The sequence below is a fragment of the Callithrix jacchus genome, chromosome 4 (assembly GCF_049354715.1).
Source record: "Callithrix jacchus isolate 240 chromosome 4, calJac240_pri, whole genome shotgun sequence".
NCBI lineage: Eukaryota > Metazoa > Chordata > Mammalia > Primates > Cebidae > Callithrix > Callithrix jacchus.
This window is the reverse complement of record NC_133505.1, coordinates 151,460,430-151,475,092: the sequence shown is the minus strand read 5'-3', so window position 1 is coordinate 151,475,092 and position 14,663 is coordinate 151,460,430. Positions and strand designations below refer to the sequence as shown.

At 35.4% G+C, this 14,663-nt stretch overlaps 1 protein-coding gene across 15 annotated transcripts in view; it reads right to left on the bottom strand.

Moving 5' to 3' along the window:
- Positions 1 to 14,663, bottom strand: part of UTRN (utrophin) — a 578,097-nt gene that overhangs the window by 149,622 nt on the left and 413,812 nt on the right. For all 15 annotated transcript variants that reach the window (XM_008995200.5, XM_078370245.1, XM_035296914.3 and 12 more), the window contains one exon: positions 12,196 to 12,352. In XM_008995200.5, coding sequence (XP_008993448.4) covers positions 12,196 to 12,352 — 157 coding nt within the window. The remainder of the gene's footprint in view (positions 1 to 12,195; positions 12,353 to 14,663) is intronic.

Here is a 14,663-nt window from a genome sequence, read left to right as displayed (position 1 = left end):
GGTAATTGTTGACTGACTGATAAGCTCACATTCTTGAAAGGGGAAGTTGCATATAAGTGACCTCAGCTTCTACAAAACTTCAAAAATAATATTAAAATTTGATTTAAGACATTAGATGGAGAGATTCAACTTTATCCATTTATTTTGTTATTTATTTATTTATTTACTTTTTTTCTCTTTTAAGAGATGGAGTCTCACTCTGTTGCCCGGGTTGGAGTGCAGTGGTGTGATCTCTGCTCATTGCAACCTCCACCTCCCCAGTAGTCTCCCAAGCAAATGAGATTATAGGCAACTGCCACCATGCCTGAGTAATTTATATATTTTTAGTAGAGACAAGGTTTTACCACGTTGGCCAGGCTGATCTCGAACTCCTGGCTTCAAGTGATCCACCTACCTCGGCTTCCCAAAGTGCTAAGATTACAGGCATGAGCCATGGTGCCTGGCCTATCTATTTATTTTAAAACAGCCCTTAAACACTATATGTTTTTAAAGTAGCGATTTCTTTTAATATTTGAGGGAATTAAACATGTACCTACATGAGAAAAATAATATGATAGTGCTGTTTACCAAACTGATACTTGTGAAGACTAGAAAATAACCCTTGTCAAATTTGACAGGTTAATCTAGATAGTAAATGAAAGCTAGTTCTTTTTGGTTATACTAGTTGGTAAATAACAGGTATTACTACGGTTTTATTTAGTTAAAACTGATCATGTAGCCTAGATTGTTTTCAACAAAATAAAAATGATCAAAACTATCAGAAAAAACTCCCAACAATTACAGGAACACTATCAGCCACCTTTGACTGAGTGTTTACTTCGTGCCAGGCCCCAGGTCCCAAACGTCAAACCATTGAACTAAGTATTTATTATCGATGTTGCTGAAAACATCAGTGTTCTGAATCACTGGTTAAAACACCCAATAAAGTATACACTTTAATTAAGGGTCAAAAATACACTGATGTTTCATAATAGCAGTTTCTGGGGCATTTACTCTACGGAAGGAAAGGATGCCAATCTGTGAATCACTCATTTCCATGTGTAAGAGAGGGGTTTTGAGGGGTCTTTGCTATAGGGCTTCGTGCCTGCTCATCACTGGGGATCTGCTACATTTTTTCCAGCATCAACATCACTAGCTAGTTTGCTTTTCTGCTTTGTTTCTGGCCTGTAGAATGTTTGTAATGTTTTGGAGCCCAACAATGCCATGTTTAGTTTTGTGTTTTTTTAAGTCTGTCTATAATTGCTAGGTCTTTGAACAAGTGAGATGCTTTAAAGCACTGCTTTATAGTACCATTCTGGGGCAATCTCAGAGCCATCACCTAACATTTAAATGTAAAGTATTCCTTCTATAATTATTAAGATATATCACTGAGGTACAGAGGCTATACCTTATTGCTTTTCATATAGAAGCATCAACCTTAACAATACAGCATTTGGTAAATAGTGTAGGCATGTGGGAGGATGGATAAATGGATGGATGGGGGAATGAAATGATTGACATCTCTATCATCAGAGAGTAACTATGAAAAGGTGTCATTAAATCATTTATGTACATTTAATGGACTAGATTATATAGTTAGGAATCAGAAGACCCAGAATACATGAGTTCCTATAAATCAACCCCTAAATAAAGTGATTGTATGCATAAATCTAAGATACTAGTCTCTTATCAGAGTTATCTGCGACGCTGAACATAGACTTGATCCAGTAAAGTCATGAAAATACATGCAAGATAATACATATTAATTTTATTCCTATTTTATTTTATTTTATTTTGAGATGGAGTTTCACTCTTGTTGCCCAGGCTGGAGTGCAATGGCGTGATCTTGGCTCACTGCAACCTCCACCTCCAGGGTTCAAGTCATTCTCCTGCCTCAGCCTCCCAAGTGGCTGGGATTACAGGCAGGCGCCACCACACCTGGCTAATGTTGTATTTTTAGCACAGATGGAGGTTTCACCATGTTGGTCAGGCTGGTCTCCTGACCTCAGGTGATCCGCCCACCTCAGCCTCCCAAAGTGCTGGGATTACAGGTGTGAGCCACTGCACCCAGCCTAATTTTATTCCTCTATTTATAAATTATGGCAGCACAGAAATACTGACAGTCTTTAAAGACAATCAGATTCATGCTTAAACATTTATAATTTGCTTATTAATCTGTGGTAAATTCAGTAAAGGCACTGAGTGCAGGTATGTCTTATGGGCTTGGCCTTTCCATGATATGCTGTTTTATTAAGAACAAAAAATAAATATTATTCTAGTCTCTTCTAGACCCATATTTTAACCTTTATAAATTCTCAAAAACACTGTTGTTTCAATTATTACATTCAATTTCTTTAGTAGTCTAAGGTATCTTTTAAGCCACCAACAGGCCCAAATGGTAAATTTAAGTTACGGTATTAAAACTTATCATGCCCTAAATTAATGAATTTAAGGAAAAATACAAAATGCAGACCTGGAGCAACTAAAATTAAATATATATTTGACACAAGTCCTAGTTTAAAGAACAATGTCACCAGCTATTGTTTATTGAGCACTTGCCAGACGTATTATGCTAAATGGTTTATATACACCTATGGGCAAAAAACAAAGATTGAAGAGATTTGACAATGTCCTAAAGCCTAGACCACAGAGCTAGTGAGTAGAGGAATTGAAATTGGGTCTATCTAGCCTCTGTGCTCGCTGTACAACATAAGGTACCTTGGAATATAACATAATAGCTCACCATCCAAATGAAAACAGCCAAAAACTAGTTTTCAATCAACTTGCTAAGTACACTTCTAGGGATATAGGTGGTTAAAATGTCTACTTCTTTCATCTGAATTATTCACGTGACTATTTGATATCAGATGTTAGTATCATTGGATGCATATAAGAGCTTTCTAGCATGCCATAATTCTACATTCATCTAAGGTATTGAGAGGTAGCTTTTTATTCTGGCTTACTGTGTAAATGAGGATGTTACAGGCAATTTTAATGTAAAACTTAAGTGCTTGTTTGGGTAATATTAGCACATATGGTTTTCTAGATGCATCTTGTGGTTGTATGTTTGTCTTGTCCACAACGAAAAGATGGATGATACTGCTTTTTACATAGATCTTTAAATGACTTGTATACAGTGGCATTCAAAACTTGCATTTATGAGATTATCTTTTGGAATAATTAAATCAGTGTTAGTTTCTTTGTCTCTTCACGAAATTCCATCTGATATTCTTTAGACATCTTAAATTAGCATTGAGAGTTCATGTCAAATTAATTAGTATTGTGTTGTCTGAAATAAAGTAATTCAAACTGTTACCTGTAAGATCAGAGAATGAATTAGAAATCAAATACAAGGTCGCCTTGTTTCTATGGGAAATTTTAGAGAATAAAAAACCTTGGCTAATATTAGTATCAAGCCATCTGAGGGTTGATTTTGATTGATTCTAATTATGTACTTTTGAGCTGGAAGACAAGAGTTCTTTGTAGCTAAAAAGATTTTTAAACTTTATGACAAAAAGGAAAAGACCTAAAAAGTAAGAGATCAGAAAAAAATATTAACAGAATTTATAATAATAGATAAGACTAAATGAAAAGAGAAGCAACTTTATTTTAGTAAGCTAAAACAAATCTGAAAAAATTGGTTTTAAAACTTATTTTATGTTCTGTTTAAAGCTATATCATAATGTTATAATTGAAAAGAGTTCTATAATCCCTTAAAGAAATGAGATTAGAAATAAATGGGTACATGAACTGAAAGCTTGCTCGAATTATAACAAAGTGCTATGGATTGAATGTCCCCTCCAAAACTCAAAATGAAATTTGTGCTATTAAGAGGCGGGGCCTTTAAGTGGTAATTAGGTCATGAGGGTTTGACCTTTATAAATGGACTAATGTCATTATCAAAATGGGAGTGGGTAAGTTATAGGGGGAGTGGGTTACTGATAAAAGGATAAGTTCAGCTTCCATCTCCTCTGTGTCATGAACACTCTCTTGGCTTTGTGCTTTCCACCATGTTGATACAGCAGGATGACCCTCATCAGATGCCAGCTCCTTGATCTGAACTTCCCCACCTCTGGAACTGTAAGCCCAGCCTCCAGAATTGTGAGCCAAATAAATCTCTGTTCTTTACAAATGACTCAGTGCCTGGCATCCTGTTACAGCATCGAAAGACAGACTAAAAGAACAAGGGAGCAAAGTTGGGGGTTACAGAAGTGGATGATCAGGCAAAGGCAACCAGAGATTTGGGATAACAATGTGCAGTTTCACAGCTTACCCATAACCTTTTGGGAAATTATTTCTCAAAACACAGAGAACAGGAACTGTAAGTTTAAGGATAAACACAGGATCTCCCTTGAATGTAAATTCCATGTAGACAGGGGCTGTGTTTTTTTTCTATAACAGGACCTCTCTGGTGTCTTAGAAAATGCCAGGCAATCCAAGAAGAACTCAGAGAGGATGAAGGCATGAGGAGTCAGAGCCTCTAGAGAAGAAAGGAAAATATGAGAAGCCAAAGGCAAACTCTCTAAATACTTTATCTAAAAAATGGAGCTCTCTTTACTGATTCAGTTTTGGGATGGAAAATACAGAAAACTTCTTGGTTTATACATGGTCTTATAAGAGAATCAGTACTTATGGCACTATTGCAATTATAAATATTGAAGCAATCATAGAATTACCTCTGGACTAAAAATTTACAAAACTCTTTTGAAGCAATTCAAAAACAGCGGGCTACTGTCCAAACCCTCCATTGGTCTTATAAAGTGATGAGACACTGATAACCAAATAAATTATCTTTACTGAAAAATGAAGTGAAGACCCATAAATGCAGTTAAAAAAAGTTAACTTTCAAAAAATACTCTAAAAGGCTTTAAAAAAGAAGTTCTTAATGAAAATTGACCAAGAAGTTGATATCTGTCCATAGGTCTCCTTTCTATAAGTCATTTTGAAGTTTAACAACTTATATTATATTAAAATCTAAATATCCTAGAACTTAAAAGAACCTTATTCATATTTTCTATACCAATAGTTTTGAGATTAGAATTCACCTGGGGATGGACACACACACACACACACACACACACACACAAACTATTCCAGCAATTTTCAAAGAGTGGTCCATAGATTAATAGCATAATATTACCTGAGAACTTGATAATGCACATTTGCAGGCCCCACCCAGAATCTGCTGAATCAGAAGGTCTGAGGGTGGGGTCTACCAACCTGTGTTTTAACAAGCCCATCAGGTGATTCTGATTTACTCTGTAGTTTGAGATCATATCCTCCAGAGAATGGCTTAATTGGTCTGGGTAAATGTAACTGAGCATTGATATCTTTTATATGCCCTTTAAAAGTGTAGCCATAATTGAAAACAACTAATCTATACCAATTCTTTCAATTAATAGCCAAGAACACTGAATCTAGTGAGATTAAGTGATTTTTCCAAGCTATTAGATTTTATGCTATTCCTGTGTTCTCCAAAACAAGAAAATAAAGATACATGATTTCTTCTCTAATCATATAGCAAATATGGAACAGAGATGGTCTAGAAATCAACTATCTCAACTTCCATTGTTACCCATTAGGGTTTTTCCTCCCTAATAACGTTAAAGGCTATTTAGTTTACTTATTTCATCAACTTTAAGCCTTAGATTCTCAAATGGGGACAAAAACTGGTTTTTGGGGTGAAACAAATCTTAGCTAGAGATTGTGGCCTTCCAAAATTATCCTACTTGACAAAATCTTTTAGTATTAATTTCCCTCGTTAGGAAGAAATTTATAATTAAAGCTAGTTAATTGAATTTGAATTTAATTTTTTAATTGGGAAGGAGGGTAAGAATAAAAAGGTTAAAAAAATGCTTTAAGGAGTTTTACAGGTATACTACAATCCAGGATTGCTGTGTCCTATGTGCTATGATCAGTCCTATTACTAGCTATTTGTTGCAAGACACTTGGAGCTAAATAATATTTATAGTATAGGTTCCTGGCTACTCTTTATGCTGTAATTTCGCCTTGTCTATCACAGGCAACACTGTTTTTTATACTCTATCATTATCTTACCTGGATTGTAGTGGAGAATTTAGCACATTGATGCATGCAATGGAAAAAACAGAATTTTGTTAAATTTCTAAATGTTCAGATAAATCCAATTCATTCCATATACTGTAAAATGAATATCTCCAGGTAGCTTAAAAAATTATTTAAAAATTTCCCTAAAGTCAGTAGCTTTGTTTGATATTTATCAATAAGTATATGGTGATATACTTCAAGTTTATTTCCAGAATGTCATTGAAATATTACAATGAGAATACACAATCAAGTTTAGGACTAATTGAAAGGTGCTATCTTATGTATGCTTTAAATAGGGAACTGATTTCTTTTAAAAATAAAGCTATTTTTCCTTAAAAAAATAAATAAATAAACTGCCAGATACACAGCAAGTAAACGAAAGTAAGACAGGGAAGGAGGGATGAAAACTCAAGAGTTTTTTAAACAACCTGTGCCTCTCATGTTCCTCTATTATAAATAAGGGGGCTGGACTAACTTATTTCTTAGGCACTTTCCAGTCCCATAATTGATAATTCTAACTTATACATGCATATACATTAAATAAAGACTTTTCCTGATTGATAGAATATGACAGCAGAGGGAAAGGATATTTTCAAAGCCTTTAAAAAAAAAAAAAAAAAAGAAAGCTGCCCTGAAATATAGAGCAATCTCTTACACATCCATAAGATATTTTGCTATTAAGAAAAGACTCAGGTAAGTTATAAACTTATGTGTATGTTAGAACACTGGCCAAAAACTATTAAATAAACTCCCAGGAAGGGAATTCCTGAATGCAAGGCTAAGGTTAAACTATACTTAGGCTATTCAATAATTATAACCAATGACGTTCGGTAAGATAAATAATGACAGGTAGGTATCACATTTCTTTAAATACTGCTCTAAATCTACAAATGCATAATCATTAGCCCTAACTGTAAATAATGTAGATTTATATTAGCATAAATTACTGTTAATTATAATTGTATATTTTTTATATATTTGTAGTAATATAATTTTAAAACATTACTCTTGGCAATTGAGAAAGAAGGTTGCTTTTGACAGAATATACATAATTGAATATAATTATATACTGCCCTCCAGCACTTCACGTTTCCTAAATTACTTTCATTTCCACCATTTCTTTTGATTCTCAGAACAATTCTGTGTAGAGACCGAACTACTTGGTACAATTTCAATGTCTATGCGTCACCAAAATTTACAAGTTGAAATCCTAACCCCATAGTGATGGTATTGAGAGGTGGGTGTTAGGGAGGTGATGAGGGCATGAGTGAGGAGCTGTCATCAGTGGGATCAGCACCATATAAAAGACCACCTTCCTCTATGGGAGGCCACAGTGAGAAGACATCATTCATGAACCCGACAGTGGGCCCTTAGCAGACACCAAATCTACTAGTGCACTGACCTTGAACTTCTCTGTCTTCAGAACTATGAGCAATAATTTTCTGTTGTTTATAAGCCACCCAGTTTATATTATTTTGTTAATGCAGCCCAAAGGAACTAAGACACTACTTATTTCCACACACTAAAGCTTGGGTAAGTCAAATGACTTTTCCAGGGTCACTGAGGTCATCAGGGACAGAGCTAGCCCCTAAATAAAATATTCGCATTCCAACTCAGTGCCTACTACCAGTACCTCACTCACACCTCTAACCCAAAGTCTCACTCATATAAGAAGCCAACAACCCTCCTTACCTGCCTCCAGTGCACCCTAAAACCAATGGCCACACACAATTCACAGTAGATTATCTACATTACAGATCTTGTGTCTCACATTAAAAAACTGATTATTAACACTGGGCTTTCAAACCTTTACTCACAAAGCAATACCAAATGTCACAACCTATAAAGAAAATATGGAAAATTCATGTTCTAAGCTTTTATTTCTTCCCTTGAGTTTTTCTTTTCTGTAGGGGTAATGTCAAACGTGATGACAATTAATGTACTTATTAATACATGATGGCTACCCAGGAAGGAATCACAGAATCCTCCAGCTCTGCAACTTCAGCAATGACTTACAAAGAATGCTTAACCCAAACCCAGCACATCTTTCTGTATTGTATCATGTTCTAGAGGAAGGAGAAAACTGGAGGATTATTTCTATGAACTCTGTGAATCAATTTCTTCAAATAATCTACACCAAGTACTAATTTAGCAGAAAGCTAGCACTATATACTAAAATATTAGTTCTGGAGAATATGTTAATGTTCATTTATTTATTCTCTATTTTTAGAAGGCAGCTAAAGAAAAAGATGGGGTGAAAAAGGTGGCTTTATATTCTTTCATAAACTAAGCCAGGAAAGTGACATAACAGAGCAAAGAGGAAACAGACACAAGTCAAAACAAAAACAAAAACATGAAGATATAGCCCCAGTGCTTAGAACAGTACTGGGACAAAAAGTTGTTCAGTATGTAGGTTTTAAATGGTTGATGAATATATTTGGAGTCAGACAGACCTAAGACCAACTGCTCCACTTGTGCAATGGATCCCATCCTGTCACTGAACTGGTATCCTCCCTCCTGCCTCACTGATTCTTCCCGCTTTATAGAATCATTTGTATCAGCATAGAACATGCTGCATAACAAAATATTAATGTATTACTTCATAATTCACTACTCAGCAATGAGTTATGAAACAAGTACTTGACCCTATGTTCTTTCTTCAGCTATTGTCTGATTTTTGTTACCTTTGTTTTTTTAACCGTTTTTAAGTCCTTAAAATGGTTTTCTGTACTTTTGTTCATATTCTTTCCTGAATCTATTCCAATCGTGCTTCCAATTCCATCATGCCACTGAAATAACTCTTGTCCAAGGTCAACAAGATTATCTTGAGATGATTAATTTTCTGTCCTCCTCCCATTCAACCTCTCAGTAATATCTGATCCTCGTGATCATGCCCTCCTTCATAACACTTTCCTCCTTTGGCATCCTGGACTCTGTTCTCTCTTGGTTTTTCTAGCCTTCTAGCTCTTCCTTCTCAGTCTCCTCATCTTTCCAAACTCTGACGTTGTGACTTCTCAGTGCTAATTGCTTAGAACTTTTTTTTTCCCCTTGCTACAATCTCTCCCTATATCTGATCTCATCCAATCCCAAGGCTGATATACAGGCTAACAATTTTGATCTCCAATCCTGATCTTTCTTTAACTTCGGATTTACATATCCAACTGCTTAAACATCTATAAACTTAACATGTCAAATATCAAGCTCTTACATTTCCTTCCCAGACCGCTCCTCCAGGAGTTTCCCTCTTTCTAAATGGTACTTCCATTTTCCATTTGCTTTGTCCAAAAATCATTGACTTCTGATATCTTTGACTCTTCCTCTCACATGCTACACATCCAGTCCATCAGCACATTTTGTTGATTCTTTCCAAGTGGATTCAGAAACCAGTGACCCTTCATCATCTCTCCTGCTATACCCTTTTCCAAGTCACTGTCACTTGGATTACGGGAACAGTGCTGAACTCCTCTATATTCTACTCTTCATAACTTAACCTAAATTGCTACGTAATATTAGATCACAGCACTATAGATCACACCTACATCTTCCATGGCTTCCTCTCTCATTGAGTAAAAGCCAAAGTCCTGAACAAAGAATATTTAAGGACCCGCATGATCTGAATCCCCTTCTCCCACCCACCACCCCAACTTCATCTCCTACCTACTGTATTTTACTAAGCTATTTCAACCATATTGGTCTCCAAGCTATTCTTCAAATATACCCCAAACATCACATGCTCTGTGGCCTTTGTGCTTTCTGCCTCCTTTCCCTAAATTTCCTGCTTCCAAGAGGGGCCACTAAGTGCTTACTACATCACTCCAGGTCTCTGTTTTAAAAATCACCTGATTTATGACACTTTTCTGACCTTCTCCATATAAAATAGCTCCTCAGCCTATAATGCCCCATCCTCCTCTACCTTCTTGACTTTGCTTTGCTTTTGTTATTACCATGAGACATATATATTACATATATATTTATTGCCCATTTGTCTAGTGTCTGTTTCTCGTAACCAGGTAAGAACCTGGTTTTGTTCATTACTGATCCACCAGTGACCAGAATATGCTGATTCATATTAGGAACTCAATAAATACTTGCTGAATAAATGAACCAATTGCATTGCTTCATTACTTAAAGGCTTACATCTAAAGGACTGAAGCCAAGCAACTGCATGCAGTGCACTAAGATAGAGCAAAACACAACCTAAATCCAGGTTACCTTACTGGGAGGGGCCAAAATACAGACAGGACTGACTGGAGAGGCCAATAAGTACTTTATGTGCTGAGGCCAGAATAGGAAAATCATTTCATACCACAAGATTTGGATTTCAGTAAAAGCTATTCGTATATGGCCATAAGCAGCTTGTATTCCTTACAGAGCACATCTATTAGAAGAGCTTTGTGTTATTCTATTTCATCTCTAATACTGTAACCCACAAAAAGGGAATATTGTTTGAATAATTAATAGAAACAAAAGTTAGAAAAAGTCAGAAGAGATGTGATTTTCTTAAATTGGTCATATAAATCTTCTATTACTATTATCTTGTGTATCATACACCAACAGTGTTTTCCTTTTTCTTATCTTGGAGCTATTTCTCTATCATATTCCTGCTTCAAGTAGAAAGAAAAAATACGCCCAAACGCTAGTTTTAATAATCTAGTCACAAGGGTTCAAAATCAAATAAATAAATTTCAGGGTCTTATCATTTTGTATTAAAGCAACTTATTACTTAGATGACATTTTCCTTTAGGAGATGTGTGGATTCATGTTTGTCATTTTTAAAATGAAAAGAGAATCATAATGTCACATTAAAATGACCAGATTTAGAATGAGAACTTTCATTACATGTGAACAGTAAAAAAATACAATAAAACAAGATGATAAGTAATATACAAGCAAATGGGCATGAAGGGATATTAAATAAATCAATGGAAAGTGAACAAGGCACAAATTTAATCATAGAAGGATCTAAGAATTAATGTCAGTCGATAACATTTCAGCATATCTTTTTGCTAATCAGAGTAAAAGTACAGATTTGCATAGGAACAGAAACTTGAGCAGCATAAAAATGTAATTCAAAGAAAGAGCTTTGTTCAGAAAAGTAAAACACATAAAATAATCTTAAATAGTGTGGTCTTCATCTGCATTACCTGTTTTATTTCCTAGAAGCCTTATTTTTCACTTTTATTAAACATAAACAAGATAGTTTGTAATTCCTTATGGTTCGATGACTTTTGAATTTAAGATTAAGTTAGTTAATTTGTTTAAAAATTTTCTTAGGTCAGGTGAGGTGGCTCATGCCTGTAATCCCAGCACTTTGGGAGGTCAAGGCTGGCAGATCACTCAAGTTCAGGCATTTGAGGCTAACCTGGCCAACATGGTGAAACTCTGCCTCTACTAAAACTACAAATTTAGGTTGGGCATAGTGGCTCACACCTGTAATCCTAGCACTTTGGGAGCCCAAGGCACGTAGATCATGAGGTCAGTAATTTAAGAACAGCAAAATACAAAAATTATCCAGGCATGGTGGCACCTGCCTGTAATCCTAGCTACTCAGGAGGCTGAGGCAGGAGAATCACTTGAACCTGGGAGGCGGAGGTTGCAGTGAGCCAAGATTATGCCACTGCATTCCAACCTGGGTGACAGAGGGAGACTACGCCTAAAAAAAAATTTTTTTTTAATTAGCTGGCCGTGGTGGCAGGCACCTGTAGTCCCAGCTATTCAGGAGGCTGAGGCAGGAGAATCGTGGGAGGTGGAGGTTGCAGTGAACTGAGATCGTGCCATTGCACTCCAGCATGGGCAACAAGAGCAAAACTTGGTCTCAAAAAAATAACTCAATATATTAAGATTCTAAAATCTGTTAGAAATTAAGATAAAGTTCATAAAATAAGCTAAAAGCAGTATTATACTTTAGATACTGGTACTGTTTGAAAAAAAGTTTAGTTAAATATGAAGATAAAAATTTAATACAAATGGAAACAATGAATGTACTTTAAATGTCTAAATACTAACAATTAAAAGCAGACATGGGGATGCAGAATCCTGTGAAAATTGGTTCAACTCTGATACTTACCTAGAATTTTATTTCAAGTAATTACCTCATTAGAACTTGAAAAAAGCAACAAAGAAGCTGCTCACTCTAGGTTATCCACTCACCTTACAATGGTCATACTGGAGCTGTAAGGCTGGAACATCTCCTCCAATAGGCATTTGTTTCTTAAGCTCTTCATCTTTCATATTCAGCCATTTGATCAGTTCTTCTAAAGACATCAGCAACCTGTTCCACTTCTCAGCACTGGCCTCCAAATGGGCCCTGTGGAGAGATAATAACAACCACGGTTAGAAATTCAAATTACATTCACAAAAATTTCTACCTTCCTTTAGCATAATAATCATAGCCGACCAAGTAATGTTCAGTTCCACAAGGCAGACTCCTTGTAAAAACATATATATATATATATATATATATACACACACATATATATGTCCATTTCCTGTAAGAAATAGATATTTTGAATAAGCTATAATATTCAGAGGATTTATTGGTAATAACGATCAAAATTTAAAACACAGACCTATATACCATGAAGGCTTTCAAGAAGGATGTCCATGATAGAATGTAAAATTACAAACCAAGTTTTGATAGTTTATGTATAGTATATATGCACATCCAAATATATTGTTCTCATTTTATCTATATACATAGAAAGAGTGGGAAAGAACCACTAAGAGCACAGTAAGTACCTAATTTTTATCTATTTTTAAACCATTTAAGGATTTATAACAGGGTCATATTACTTTTCTTTCCAAAAAAACACCGAATAATTTTTTTAGAAATGGAAATTACCAATGTCTTACTTTCTCTTGTAACCAAAAACTCCTTCTCTTGTAACGAAAAAGCAGAACATTAGCAATGACTCAAACAGTTGGAAAATAATTTCCAACTGTGCATTGCTTCGGCAGGGTACTATTGGGCTTAAGCCTGACCGATGTCTAGTAACAAATACAGCTGGGTAAAAGTCATTGCTGTTCTTTATATTCTCATTTAAAGGTAACGTCTTTGTTTCAATAGTAATTTCTGCATTTAACATAGAAATGTACCTTCAGATTATTAGATTATAAACTCCATAATCAGGGATATGTTTAGGAAATACATTTTAATGTGGTTAACATTCCAGTAGGAGCAAAGGCCCTTGAGAATAGGAGTATGAATCAATGCACACATTCCTTTTTGCTCTCGGTAGGGCCCTGGTAAAAGCCCACTTATCCAGCCTCAAGCCCACTGGTGAGCTGGATTTTAATATACGGATCAGTCAGAAACAACTCCAATGATTTAAGGAATCGAACTGCTCTTTACTCCTCAATCCTGCATCACCCCAGAGAGCAGACTGTGAAAGTGAACTTATGCTTTAACTTGGGAAAATGGAATTACTGTGACTGTCCAGGATCTTTGAGGTTTAGAGGTGTAAGAAGGCACATGTCTACCTTGCTGATCAGAAAAAAGCTAAGTGTGAAATAGTAAAAAATAATTTTTAAATACAGAAAGAAGTTCAAAGCATTTTGTAATTCTCTTTGAAGAGCGTGTGATTAGAAAATTTATTTTCTTGTATTTACTGTCAGTTCTATTTATTCCACAGGTGCTAAATTGACCTTACTTTATAAAACTTCACTTTAAAACATTCTGATTCTGCTTGAGCTCCAGCTTTTCTGTATTCATACTGAGCATCAGCATATGCTGACAAAGACAGACAAGTGCCTTATTACCCAACAACTTCCAATGAATGATAGTGATGAAAGAAGATGACTCATTAGAGGCAACCCCAGGTACAAGAAGCCTCTGTTTACCACACTTTATATCTTCTCATAAAAGAATAGAGTGTCCAACTCTCACTTGGACATTAGTGTGATGATCCCTACCTCCATAAATCTGCCGCTCTACTCAGGGATATGGGACCAAGCAACCAGGCACAGCCACAGCCACAACTGTCTTTCAAACCTCTCAATAATTTCCTTTTGGATATCTGATCTATTTGAGCCCCTGTCTCAATGCCAATAACTCTGCTGTGGTTAATTTCAACAAATATTCACTCATTGGTCACAGTAGGTGGAATTCTCAGCCATAGATATTCAATCATAAGTCTTTGTTAAAAATTCATGTTTTCATGAGAACAACTATAAATCTCTAGTCTCTAGTTTAATTCAGAAAACAATAACTACAATTTGTCAACCATTAGATTTGGCTAAGAGGAATCAACACTGAAGTTCTGCATATGCTTTAAAATACCATGAACAAGCATCCACACACAGTCATATACAAAAGGCCAATTACCCTGCAACCTGCTTATATTACTCCATTGTCAGCTAACACAAAACTCTCAAATTCTATGACTTACTAAAAAAAAGCTATGTATGAAATCATAAAAAATAATTTTTAAATACCAAAAGAAGTTCAAAGCATGTTGTAAATCTCTGAGAACAGTATGATTAAAAAATTTATTTTCTTTTATTTACTATCAGGTCTATTTATTCCACAGGTGCTACAATTGACCTCGTTTTACAAAACTGTAGTTTAGGTCCTGATTCTGCTTGAGCTCCAGCTTTTCTGTGTTCATATTGATTAACTT